The sequence below is a fragment of the Leucopleurus acutus genome, assembly GCF_964270905.1.
Source record: "Leucopleurus acutus genome assembly, chromosome: 19".
Classification (NCBI taxonomy): Eukaryota; Metazoa; Chordata; class Mammalia; order Artiodactyla; family Delphinidae; genus Leucopleurus; species Leucopleurus acutus.
This window is the reverse complement of record NC_139161.1, coordinates 11,071,549-11,086,079: the sequence shown is the minus strand read 5'-3', so window position 1 is coordinate 11,086,079 and position 14,531 is coordinate 11,071,549. Positions and strand designations below refer to the sequence as shown.

General features: G+C 42.2%; 1 protein-coding gene across 4 annotated transcripts in view; it reads right to left on the bottom strand.

The window, feature by feature from the left end:
* RPTOR (regulatory associated protein of MTOR complex 1) overlaps positions 1–14,531 on the bottom strand; it is a 346,540-nt gene that overhangs the window by 235,785 nt on the left and 96,224 nt on the right. For all 4 annotated transcript variants that reach the window (XM_082861744.1, XM_082861740.1, XM_082861741.1 and 1 more), the window contains exon 3: positions 11,731–11,813. In XM_082861744.1, coding sequence (XP_082717870.1) covers positions 11,731–11,813 — 83 coding nt within the window. The remainder of the gene's footprint in view (positions 1–11,730; positions 11,814–14,531) is intronic.

Here is a 14,531-nt window from a genome sequence, read left to right as displayed (position 1 = left end):
GACTCACAGCCAACTTTATAACAGAAAGGACAGAAGCCTGAAGATGAAGGAGAAACACTTTTAAACTTGTTTAAACTGAAAACAAAAACTAAAACCCAAAACAAACAAACAAAAAAACACCCCTTTACACCAAAAGAAAGAAATTGCTATAGAATTCTGTGCCCAGCAAAGTTATCCTTCAAAAATCAGACACAGGTAAAAGTAAAACATTTCCAGATGAAGAGAAACTAAATAAATTTGTTTCCAGCAGACTTGTGCTAAAAGAAACATTAAAGAAAGTTTTTCAGGTTGAAGGAGAATGACCCCTGGCAGAAGGACAGAAATGCAGGAAGGAATAAAGAGTGTCGGAAAGGGTAAATAAATGGATATATCTAAATAAATATTGAGTGTATAAAACAACACTACTGTCTTGTAGGGTTAAACTAAAACACATGACACTGACATCACAGTCAGGGGGAAAGTGAGTAAAGGCGGGAGGTGTGATGTTTTGAGTTTCCTGCACTGTATGAAAAATGGTAGAAGCACTAACTTAAAATACTCGTGTGCAGAGACCTCTAGAGCTACACTAAACCAACACATAAGCTGATATATCAATACATAGCTCATACAGTCTTCAGTGTGTCACTAACAGAAGGGGAAGATGGGATGATATTATAAAACCTGATTGCTACAAAAGAAGTCAAAATAGGAGAAAAAAGCAATAAAACCAGGTTAGACAAAAATAAAATAAACAATGAAATGCTAGGCTTAAACCCAGATGTGTTGCTAATTACATTAAATGAAAATGGACTAAACATTCCCATTAAAAGACAAGAAAGCCCTGTAACCCGGTAGGTGAATGCAGCCTCCAGAAAGCCTGTGCACTCAGGGCCTCCTAGGGCAGCTACACTCCTGGCTGCACCTCAGACGGGCCAGGTGGAGGAGAGGGCAGCTTGACAGAACCAGCCTCAGGTCACCCTAGTAAACTAAGACTAGCCCATCCTTTACTCATTCATTTGAACCCCTACTGAGTGCTTTGGGGATATGAGGGCAAGTCAGCTGCTTCCTCTGGCTTCAAAACAAAAGTCCTGACAGACCAAGACAACAGCCAAAGGAATAAAAGATCAGGTCCCAAGACATTAAAAACCTGGATTCCTTCTTCCCTCAGAGGCAGACATCCCTGCTGTGGCCCTAGGTGCACTCTCAAATGTTCCTTTGCAAAGCTGGGACCTGCTCTTTCCTGGAGTCCCCTCCTGCCATCAACAGTCTCCAAGGTCCCCCACAGGCCAACCAGCCCGAAGCCCTCCCTTACAAGCCCAATGGAATTCCACAAGGTCCCCCGGTCAATCGCTCTGTTTTTTCTCCCTCAGTTTAAAAGGTGACAATTTTCCTATCTGCTGAGTAGAAACATACTCAAATTAAAACAAGGAATAGTAGAGTTTTAAAAATAAAGGCGCTTCTAATCTTCAAGACGACTAAAACACTGAGAGGAACTGTATAATCCCTATCTCCTACTCCTGTGTGTCCTGCAGAAATCAGACCCAATGCTGTCCAAAATGCTTGCCTCTAAAAAGATCATCTGACTTTAATCGTTAATATAGACTATTCTGTCTCATTAAATAGATAAGAATAAACTCTTGTTGGAGCGAGAGCATTTTAAAGTTGAAATGAATTTTAGAGATTTATCCAAGGTCGCAAGTATTCAGTGCAATTAAAACAGGTCTCCTGACTCCCAGGCAAATGCCTGTGTTAACTGTTAGGGAGTTTTCACTAAGTACATTAATTAAAGAGCAGCTTTGTAAAACAAGAAATTTCTTTAGGGCAATGAAGGCAGGAACACCCTTTCCCCACACTAAGCTACCCCACCCAGATCACTCTCCCTCTGAGTTCCACATCTGCAACTCTAGGATGAGTATGGAAAAGTATAGACACCACTAGTTAGATGGTCATCTTCCTGAAAAGAGGACAGTAAACTAATGGTCACTTCCATTACCTGCAACTCTCTTCGTCAATGAATTGGGTGTTCACTTACCTACTTTTTATGTATTAAAAACAGTGACTTTTAACAATGATGAAAATATTAAAATTATAAGTAAAACCACTATTTCCTCTCATTTGAGGCTATACCAAGAACCTATAATTATTAAAGAAGTGTCGCCCTCACACTTGCATTCAGCCCCAAAGTGTCCCCTCACACACCTGTGACCCACAGCCAGCTGGAGTCTACACTGCAGGTACACACCCCCAAAGCACCGGGACCACTTGGACAGGTACAAGTATCAATTTTAAGATGATTAGCCATCTCTGTTCTTTGGGTTGTAAACCCCTTTAAGACAGGCTGTTATCTTCTGACTACAGGATCCCTCACGTTAACAGTTAAGGTGCTATACATAACCGATGTTTATTTTTTTCAAGATGTTTATCTTTTTTTTTCCTTAGAGTATTCAATATAACACTTTTCCTTCCACTAAGACAAACTGATTTCTCACCATTTGTTGTTTTTCTTGGGTTAAATGCCCCTAGTAAGCTTAGCTACTTTAATGCATGGAGCTGGTAAACAAAATCAAAGGGAACAGGTTTGCTGAGCACAGACCCTTCCACCTGCCCCCCACTGCCTCAGGGTGGTGACTGCAAAGATTGCGCTGCCCTCAGGCTGCTGCCCTCTGGGCAGTGCTCCCCACTAAACAGCTCTCACTGCAGTTGGTCCTACAGACAGAGGGACCAGCCATCTCTGACAGACTCAAGTCAACCTCTGTGGAAGGGAGAGTAACAAAAGCTGACCCCAAGGCATAAATGGCTGAAGGAAGGCCCCGGGCAATAGCTTCTCTAGCTGCTTACATCACACACACACACAATGCATGGAAACAAGAGAGGACAGAAGTGGCAGAACGTACTGCATGTGGATTTCACAACCCAGGCTGGTAACATGTGGGTCCTTCTGCCTCACAGTCTCATTCCTACACGAAGTGATACTTGGAGAACAGGTATTTTAAATCAGATGTCTATTATTAAAGTCATACATAGTCATGATTTTTAAATGCAAGGTGTACGGGATTTAGGGTAAAAGTCTTCTTCTGCATCTACCCCAAACTCACCATGACAAATGTTTTGTGCATCATTTCAGGGATTATCTGTGTAACTACATGTTGGTGGGACTAGAATTAAGCAACACAGCAAGATGCCACAAGGCAAGTGGAAACAGTGAACAACTAAGGGAGCCACAGGCTCATCTCCCATTATGTTCACTCCAGGGCACTTGAACGAGTGGAAGGATGGGCAGATCAAGCGACCGACCAACCTACCTACTCATACATATACACGAACACATCCATGTACACAGATGTCACACACACCTACACTATTAATCTGACAAGAAGAAACAGCTGAATTTCTGTAAGTTACATATGCATATTCTAAGACTGCTGAATACATTTTATTTTGTGCTTTGCTTTTTAAACTTACCATATTTCAGTATCTTCTCACAATAGAAGTCAAATAGCCTTAGAATTCTGTGTTCCTCCAAAGTTTGAAATCTTTTGGAGGGAGGAGGAGTGGGAGAAGACCCCTGTGACAACATTCTCAATTTCTTCTACATTTATTGATTCATTTTGAGTTTCTATCTTTTCTGAGGTCAATTATGGCCGTTTGATTTTCCTAGAAAATTATGCCTTTCATACAGGTTTTCCAATTTATTTGCAACGTTTTGCAAAGCACTCCTTGATGATGCTTTCAATTTCCTCAAATCTTGAGCTATTTCTCCTCAATCACTTATGATCTCTCCTTGAATTTTATTGAAATTTGGCTTTTTAGCCAAATTTTAATCAAAACAAAGCTTATAACTAAAAATCTATCAAGGAACCTGCCCTACATGCAGCCCTTTAAAAGAGAAACTTCCTTGATGACACTTGACCCAAGTCCTATATAACCCTCCTGGCTGGGCCATGTGCTTTACATCCTGTTCACAGCAACATTATTCATAATAGCCAGAAGGCAGATAAAACCCAAATGTCCATCAACAGATGGATAAACAAAGTGTGGTCTATTCAGCCAATGGAATGTAATTCACCTATAAAAAGGACTGAATTACTGATACATACAACAACATGAAGCACATGGATGAATCTTGAAAACATCATGCTAAGTGGAAGAAGTCAGACACATAAGGCCACATAGTGTATGATCCCATTTATAATTTTACGCTATGCGAACTTTATCTTAATCTTTTTAAATCTCCATTATACATCACACCAACAAGTAACTCCTTGACATTTAAGAGGGGGTGTCCAGAAACCATTGTGAAGCCCCAACTCACGAATATCACTGAGACATACAGTCTCCCCTGTAAAATGAAATCAAGTGTAAGAGAAGTGGCCATTCCCCTCCAATCCATTCTCATTTCCCCCTTGATCAGCACTCTCTCATTTGGCTGGAATATAATTTGACAACTCTTCACAGTTACACATGGTGAGCATACGGTGGGCTCCTTGCCATCTCCAAGTTTCACATTCCATTCTTTAAAGCACCACATCTTCTACTTTCTGACTTAGAACCAGCACTTCCTCAGACATCTTTATTTCCATCCTCACACGTCCTCCAGAGCTGTTTACACAGAGCCCTGCATCTTGGGCCTCCAGGTTAACTCAGGAAACCAGCCCTGCACATGAAATCTGTGAATGCCAGACATCTGAGCTGCAGTCTTAGTTTCAAACTGACAGCATTTGGTCCTCATTTGCAATTTGTCACACACACAGAGATAACTGTCTTGTTAAAAGGAACATGAAGATGAGAGACGACGTCCTGGAGAGGCTAGTTAAGGACAGAGTTAAGCCTGTATTTGTCTCTAAAAATACAACCCCTTCAAGTAGGTCAGTTCATAGAGGAGAGCAGGGAACAGAGGTGGTTAGGCAGGAGCGGGGAGCTGGAGAGAGGGTGTGCCCCTGGGGGATGCCTTTGTTTGCCATCTTCCACAGAGAGGGCCTCCAACTCTCATGGAAAGTAGGGATCTGCCCATAGCACTGTGGCCCCTCCTGGTGCAGACACTTTCCCCATTAACCCTCCTTTCACACTTACAAATCTTTTTTTTTTTTTTTAATTTGTTTTATTTATTTATTTTTGGCTGTGTTGGGTCTTCGTTGCTGCGCGCAGGCTTTCTCTAGTTGTGGCGAGCGGGGGCTACTCTTCGTTGTGGTGCACAAGCTTCTCATTGTGGTGGCTTCTCTTGTTGCGGAGCACGGGCTCTAGGCACGTGGGCTTCAGTACCTGTGGCTCGCGGGCTCTAGAGTGCAGGCTCAGTAGTTGTGGCACGTGGGCTTAGTTGCTCCACAGCATGTGGGATCTTCCTGGACCAGCGCTCGAACCTGTGTCCCCTGCGTTGGCAGGCAGATTATTAACCACTGCGCCACCGGGGAAGCCCACACTTAACAAATCCTAAAAGTTAAGTAGCAACTTCTCAAAGTTACATTTCTAGTAAGTAGCAAAGCCAAAATCCAACAAGCCCAGGTTCTCTGCCTGGTTACCAGGCCGTGAACTCACCCCTCCCCAGAAAGAGCCAGAGTTCTTCTAGTCCCAATAGGCTATTCATCCTCCAGATGGGCTGCAAAATGATTTCCTTCTTCTATTTTAATGTGTTTATTGTGTTTTTAAAAGAATGCCCAGGTCAGACCTCTGAGGGTTGGCGGAGGGATGGCCAGGTCTTTATGCTCTCTTAGGAAAAGCAGTCAGAGATGGATTTAGTAGGGGAGTTTGGCTAAGATGCTTCAGAATCTAAACTCCACATCCAGAGGCTGTTTCCAATACCTTGGACTCTGGGGACAGGGCAAGACGGAGGTGTGTGGGCAGGGCTAAAGAGAAGACTTTCAGCTGATGAGCATAAATCAGAATTCTCACTGAACCCGGTACATGGAAAAGCTGTCAGGTGAGCAGTGATTGAAAAGAGGGGTAAAGATGAAGTCTGGGAACACTGTCAAGGCCAGAGCAAAATATAAATAAAATGTTTGTCACAGGTACAAATCTTAACATTCCGGGCAGAAAGCAATTAAGTGAAACTGTGAAAACATAACAGTTAACCCCAAGAAGACCAGAAGACTTTGTCTACAATGTCATGCAAATTTAATGAGTACAGGATGCAAAGTGCTTCACAGCAGCTACTGAATTATGTAAACTGTGAGCCATTCATCCACAATTCTGCCTTTGGCTATGAGTCCTTATTTGCAGTTTGTCACAAAAACACAAACAAGCCCAACCTTAGGACCCAAGGAAAGGAAAGGGCTGGTAAAGGCAAGAAGAGGGAGAGTTGGCTGGCCTAGGGGACAGCAGAATGCGAATGACAGTGTGACAATGGCATTAGGAGGGCTCTCGATCTCCCTCACAGGGCCATTTTCACTGGCTGAACTGCAATGTCAATTTGGGACTTGGACTTGGCCCCAAGCAGCGTCACTACAAGAAACAATCCACCTTGGTCTATTCTACAGATCTCTTTGGAGCACCTCCCAGGTGGGAAACATAGTCCTAGGGCAAACTTGGTTTCTTCCTCGAGTTTCTACATTTGACTCTGAAAATCCCAAGAAAAGGGAGAACCCACTTGCGTAAGGCTCTTTGCTGCATCCCTGTAGAAAACGCATTCCAAAGCACTGAAGGAGGCGGGTAAGGAGAGTTGTCTGTATTAACAATACCTGCTGCTCAGGCGCCACAGCCTGTGAGTCACAAGCACCGTGACCACCCCAGGAAGGAGGCCAGCAGCAGCAAGTCACCCAGCAGTGCAGTGGGCTCCAAAGCCCGACCAAGCAAACTGGACTGAGAGCCCGTTCCCTAACACCCACCAATTCTACGGTCAATCCCAAGTGCCTGGCAGCTTGTCTAGAGGCCATGGGGTTCCCTCTCCTTGGGGTGGGCAGGTTGAGCTGTCAGGCACATTTTTGGGAGGAGGCAAGGAGCCTGACTCCAGAATCCTAACCACAACCCCACCAGGAGACACTGCTGCACAGAAGTGTTAGGGTCTGCAAACAGCAGCTGTGCCTAAACCCAAAGGACGAGCTGGCAAATGCCCAAAACACAAACGAAGCTGTCCACTGGCCCTGGCAACCGGCTTCCTCCTCAAACTCTCTCCTCCCACCGTGAGGTAGAATCGTCACTGCAGTTCATTCGCGCATGCTCTGAGAGGATGCAGACGACTCTGATCAATACGAAGGAAAGGGTGATTGTCACTTAAATTAAAACGCAACAATTATTTCTGCTCTGATGATGGACCGGGTGGTGAAGTCTTGCTTTGTTTGAGGAAGACACCTGTCCCTACACATATTCCACCTGGCAGGAAACTCTGTGAAAACGCATCTGTCTAACGGTAAAACCAACTTTCATCCCTTGACCGCTTGACAGAGACTTGAGAGGCATGATGAACTGAAGGGAAGGCTGAAATTGAGAACCTGCTACATGCAATGCACCAAATGTCCTGCATGTGGTAACTAAGATTGGTCCCGCGAGGATTAACTGAGGCTGTCCAGCACCTCGGCTTCCCCCACAGCCACTGTATGGGCCGCCCGAGGCCTGGCTGGAGGAGGGCGCATCACAGCAAGGTGCCAAAGGGCACTTTCCGTCCCCTTTCGTGGACATGCACACCGGACAAAATGGGCTCAGTCAGGGTCACTTCAGACACCTGCCGGCAGTGGAAGTCTTGCCAAATGTCTTCACCTACCTTAGGAAGTTATCGATATTCCCATTACATTTGTTTTCAAGCCACCCAGGAGAACCGCATTTCAGCCCAAGGAAAGGTGCTGTGGCTTCGCTGGTGGCTTGGAAACTCTTTGGGGAAAGAACAACGGAGAGACAAGACCCTTTGTTTGCCATCTTCCACCAGCCCCAGCCCCTAAATCACACCCTGTACTAAACTGCCAGAAGCCCCAATTTGTTAGTAAGTCTTAAAAAGATAAATTCTTCACTGTAGACGCTCAGCTTTATAATCTCCTGCTCCCATCTCCCAATAAAACTTTCAGTTAAGACTTATGTTGAACTGAGTGAGGTTTATTTAACTGCAGGATTTTCAGCTGAAACAACAGTTGGCATTTTTCCTTCAATCTCCCGCAGAAACACAAATTTATGTACCTACAAGGTAATAAGGCAAAGTCTTAAATTTAATCAGAAGAAATATTTCACCCATGGCAAACTGATAAATTATTTAGAAAAGGGCTCAATCGGCCTGTCAAGGAAACCTGGGCCAGATAGTCTGGCAGCTTCAGAAAAAAACATCATCGTCATGGTTTCTCTAAACTCCTTCTTGACCCCAAATCACCTTTATCAAAATGTTTAATCTTTAATAGTTAAAGCTAGAAAAGTAAAGAGGAAAAACCAGAAGGATTTTAACCAGGAAGGATATCAGCTCATCAAGGTATCACTCTTATGATGCTGACAGGTTTTCAGTGGTTGATTTTCTGCACTCCCTGGACGAGATGGAAGTCACAGGATTCCCCAGCCTGCTCCCATCCATGGCAACGTGGAGGCATGCAAAGATTTCTGCAAACACTAATGAAAATGACCTTATTTCCAGTGGCCCAACCTTTGTGAGTCTTGCAGTACAGGACACAGAGAGAGAAAACCAGATCTATGGGTATCTACATCAAAGGTCTAGAAATTTAATAACGTTCCCATTGTTTTATTGCAGATGCAACCAACCTCTCTTTATTACTGCAGAAAACTCGAGAGCCCTGTAGAGTGCAATGAAGTGGTGTGTGTTTTGCTCTGCAATGTTTCAAAGGACCCTGATTTATAGTTAGGAACCAGGCGCCCATGCACAAACATCTGAGCTTGGTGACTGCCTCACGTTTTGTGCAAACTCTATGAGGAAGCATGAGGCTGCCACACTCTGAAAACCACACCATCGGATGCCAGGCCTCCCTCCCTCTCCCGTAACCCACGTGAAGGGGTGCAGAACAGAGAAGCGTGCACTTGCACCAGGACACGTGCCATTATTGCCCAGTGAATACTGCACAGCCCCATGACTGATACCAGCGAGCCAGTCAGGCATCCCGCTGCACTGTTACCTTAGGCTTGTCTCTGAAATATATAAGTCCCACTAAGAGTCTGTAGTACCAACATTTAAACATTTTTATAGTACTTAAAAATGAATGTAATGGTCTTGGCATTCAAAAAAGAAAATATTAAGGATTCATTGTTGTGTCTGCTTCCTGAATGCAGGCAAAAGATCTCACCCTGTCTGCAGGAACTGCTTCTTTCTAGGCTATAGCTGATACTTTATTCCAATTCTACTTTATAAACCAACCCAGATGGAATCCCACCCCACACTGGTACGCTGGCACCTTTTCCTAGGCAGCCAATAATCTGTAAACATTCTCCCTCATCAGCCCTTTGAACTCTCTCTCCTTCAAAAAATTACATTATAGATCTGTTCTTGAAATCTCACTAACTTTGACAAATTTTCTCAGACTAACAACCGTCTACCCAGAGGACTATACTCCTTTGTACTGCTACTGGCCACCCAAGGTTAGCCCTCCCACTATCCTGGGAAGGTAATTTCTCTGTCCTATATGTGATTCTACACTGTCATTTTTGGATCTGCAATCATTTCTCTCTATATAATGTTACCTGCCTTACACGCTAATGCCTCTTCCTGATAGCATGGAAGAGATCTGCTCATAGACAGAAATTTAGATTAAAAATAATAATAATCCTAGTGTAGAAGATTCCATTTACTGTCAGCTAGCATGAACTTACTAATACCTACCAAGCTAAACTAATAATAAAGCTAGCAGTAAATCAACTCTTAGCACACATACACACGCACAAAAATTACACACCACACCAAATGTAATGAACATATAATGTCTTGATATACTAAATATGCATTCTAAAAGACTGTATCTTCTATATAATAATTCTTTAAAAGGAAGAAAGTAATTAAAACAGCAGAGACCCTTCCTATGAAGAATACAATCAGTAGATCTGGTCACGTTCTTTTTTAAACAAATGTGTCTAGCAAAGAGCAAAAGCATAAAGTCAAACCCAGAGGAGGGTCAGAAGTAGCTAAGTCAGAAAGGCATTCTTTTAAATTTTAGTAGTGCTGGTTCTCAACCTTCCATCTGCCAGTGACATCGTGTCTTCCGGTATTACCTGTGCACGTTGCCCCACGTGGACGATAAGGTCTGTCTACGCCTCTCACTCACCCCTAAGTGCCTGTCTAGCCTGGAGTACCTTCAAAGTCCTCAAGGAAACTATTTTCTACTGATAACATGCGGCATCTCAACTATTTTTAAAGGAACACACCATCTAAATATCTTTCTGGTCCTCATCCAAGCCCCAAACACACTGTACTCTCAAGAAAAATGCTACTGAATTTTTATATAAACCACCAAGAGGTAACAAATTCAAGGGAGGAAAAAGCAAAGCCTTTAGACATAGATGAAAATCTCCACTAAGAAACTGCCTTCTAAAGAACAAGAGCCCAAGGACTTCCCTGGCGGTCCAGTGGTTAAGATTCCACGCTTCCACTGTAGGGGGCACAGGTTCAATCCCCAGTCAGAGAACTAAGATCCCACATGCCACACAGAAGGAAGGGAGGGAGGGAGGAAGGTAGGAAGGAAGGAAGGAAGGAAAGAAAGAAGGGAGGGGAGGGGAGGGGAAGGGAGGGGGGAAGGAAGGGCAAGAGTCCATTACTACTGACTTGAAAAGTTAGAAATGCAAAGCACAAGGACACAGCAGCGGCACAGAGATATTTTGTGACATTAGTCACCTGGCACCATAAGCAACAGTAAAAAAATTACCAAGGGCACCATCACAGGCAGGAACAAATTTATTCCTGGCCATTCTCTTCTCTTGGAATGTAAATAATCCATGAAGAATTCCTAAATCCAGATCACGTGGATAAATAATCCACGAACGAAAATGCCAGACAGGCAAGTGTTTGCTGGTTCTCCAAGACATTCCCATTAGGCTTACGCCCGAAATGGAGAAGCAAAGACCCATGGGAGGCATGCCGGCAAGGCCACCTGCTCACCACCCCCTCCTTGTCACGTTCTATAGATAATTCCAGAACCAGCATCACACAAAGCTGTATGGAAAGGCACCTCCATAAACACCCCAGATTTCTAATTTTCTATTAGAATTATTAAATCCTCAAACTAGTTAATGAGAAAGACTAAATAAAATATGTCTTTGGGCGGTTTACAAATAACTTGAGATCTAAAGGCAATCTGACAGAGTTGTTATATTCTATACCACTTTTCTTTTTTAAAAATGGTAAGATATAGGCAACAGAAGACACAGTAACTGGTAACTGACTCCCTAAAAAGAACCTTACCTTTTGAATCAAAGGCAAAGCATATAACAGGTGTCACCTTTTGAATGCTGACTGCTTTTTTCCTCAACTATTTGAAAATTGAAGATGGGAGAAATAGCTCTAAGTAGTTGAGGTTGCAGAAAATGACTGAAAATACATTTCCTGTATAAAATAAAAACCGCGATTTAAGAGTAACATGAAAAACACTTTTTCTTTTCCAAATATTTCAGGGGAAAGCGTAGGCAAAATAAATAACAGACCATCCAATTAATGGCTCATACTAGGGCATGTGCTTCATTATGAATCCATGGAGCACATCAACAGACAGAAAGGGGTTGCAAGCCTGCCACGGGGAGTGTCCAATCACTGGATTATATGAGGTGAGGATCTGGATTCAAAGATTGTTTAAAACCAAGAAACTAAATTTCCCTGTAAGAAAGAAAAAGGAAAGCAAATAAAGAACTTACCCTTGGCTGCCAGTTCTCATACTGCTTCTGTAAATTCGCACCAATGGTTTCCAGGGCTTTCTGAGGACCCATTGACAGAGGATCTGGGAAAGCAATGAGAAGGAGAAAGTTCTTTATTTTGTGCATTTCCTCCTTGCTAAATCTCTCTTTCAGAGTTTCCTCTCACACAAGTCACTTCAAAGTCACCTCTGACTAAAGACAACACAACAGGGCTTGAGGTTTACCTGTGTTTAGCCAGACTTATGGAACCGCTAAGGCACCCGAATAGACTGAAAAGCCACAACTCTTCACCTTTCTAGAGAAAATTGTTTTTATTAACATCACTGGCCCTGTGATTGTTTCCTTTCATCCACGTTTGTTATTTCAGCACCTATGGTTCTCTTGCCCTCTTACTGCTTTATCTTGTGCTCCTATTCAGGCCCAGGCTGTGATTCTGTGGAAAAAGAGACCCACCCTGTGGACAAGGGGTCCTGTACACCTATTCATTCTGGGTTTACCTATTCACTTCAGGAGGAGCTTCTAGAGCAAATAACTCTAGACCAGCAAGTCCTGAAATTTATTTGGTCTTGAGTCCTTTTCACACTCTAAAATCGTGGAGTGTCCCAAAGAAGTTTTGTTTATGTGGCTGTACCTATCGGCATTTACTATACTCAAAATTTAGATGAGAAAATTTCAAAATATATCTTTATTCATTTAAAAGTAATAGCACTCTGTATGAGTCTCTAGATCCATCCACGTCTCTACAAATGACTCAATTTCGTTCCTTTTTACGGCTGAGTAATATTCCATTGTACATAGGTACCACATCTTCTTTATCCATTCATCTGTCGATGGGCATTTAGGTTGCTTCCATGACCTGGCTGTTGTAAATAGTGCTGCAATGAACATTGGGGTGCATGTGTCTTTTTGAAAGATGGTTTTCTCAGGATATATGCCCAGTAGTGGGATTGCTGGGTCATATGGTAATTCTATTTTTAGTTTTTTAAGGAACCTCCATACTGTTCTCCATAGTGGCTATATCAATTTACATTCCCACCAACGGTTCAAGAGGATTCCCTTTTCTCCACACCCTCTCCAGCATTTGTTGTTTGTAGATTTTCTGATGATGCCCATTCTAACTGGTGTGAGGTGATACCTCACTGTAGTTTTGATTTGCATTTCTCTAATAATTAGTGATGCTGAGCAGCTTTTCATGTGCTTCTTGGCCATTGTATGTCTTCTTTGGAGAAATGTCTATTTAGGTCTTGTGCCCATTTTTGGATTGGGTTGTTTGTTTCTTTAATATTGAGCTGCATGAGCTGTTTATATATTTTGGAGATTAATCCTTTGTCCGTTGATTTGTTTGCAAATATTTTCTCCCGTTCTGAGGGTTGATTTTTGTCTTGCTTATAGTTTGCTTTGCAAAAAATTTTAAGTTTCACTAGACCCCATTTGTTTATTTTTGTTTTTATTTCCATTACTCTAGGAGGTGGATCAAAAAAGATCTCGCTGTGATTTATGTCAAAGAGTGTTCTTCCTATGTTTTCCTCTAAGAGTTTTATAGTGTCTGGTCTTACATTTAGGTCTCGAATCCATTTTGAGTTTATTTTTGTGTATGGTGTTAGGAAGTGTTCTAATTTCATTCTTTTACATGTAGCTATCCAGTGTTCCCAGCACCACTTATTGAAGAGACTGTCTTTTCTCCATTGTATATCCTTGCCTCCTTTGTCATAGATTAGTTAACCACAGGTGTGTGGGTTTATCTCTAGGCTTTCTATCCTGTTCCATTGATCTTATATTTCTGTTTTTGTGCCAATACCATATTGTCTTGATTACTGTAGCTTTGTAGTATAGTCTGAAGTCAGGAGTCTGACTCCTGACTCCTCCAGCTCCACTTTTTCCCCTCAAGACTGCTTTGGCTATTTGTGCCTCCATACAAATTTTAAGATTTTTTTGTTCTAGTTCTGTAAAAAATGCCACTGGTAATTTGATAGGGGTTGATTGCATTGAATCTGTAGATTGCTTTGGGTAGTATAGTCATTTTCACAATATTGAGTCTTCCAATCCAAGAACATGGTATATCCATCTGTTTGTGTCATCTTTGATTTCTTTCATCAGTGTCTTATAGTTCTCTGAGTACAGGTCTTTTACCTCCTTAGGTAGGTTTATTCCTTGGTATTTTATTCTTTTTGTTGCAATGGTGAATGGGATTGTTTCCTTAATTTCTCTTTCGGATTTTTCATCATTAGTGTATAGGAATGCAAGAGATTTCTGTGCATTAATTTTGTATCCTGCAACTTTACCAAATTCATTGATTATCTCTAGTAGTTTTCTGGTGGCATCTTTAGGATTCTCTATGTATAGTATCATGTCATCTGCAAACAGTGACAGTTGTACTTCTTCTTTTCCAATTTGTATTCCTTTTATTTCTTTTTCTTCTCTGATTGCCGTGGCTAGGACTTACAAAACTATGTTGAATAATAGTGGCGAGAGTGGACATCCTTGTCTCGTTCCTGATCTTAGAGGAAATGCTTTCAGTTTTTCACCATTGAGAATGATGTTTGCTGTGGGTTTGTGGTATATGGCCTTTATTATGTTGAGGTAGGTTCCCTCTATGCCCACTTTCTGGAGAGTTTTTATCATAAATGGGTGTTGAATTTTGTCAAAAGCTTTTTCTGCATCTATTGAGATGATCATATGGTTTTTTGTCTTCAAGTTGTTAATATGGTATATCACGTTGATTGATTTGCATACATTGAAGAATCCTCCATCCCTGGAAGAAATCCCACTTGATCATGGTGAATGATCCTTTTAATGTGTTG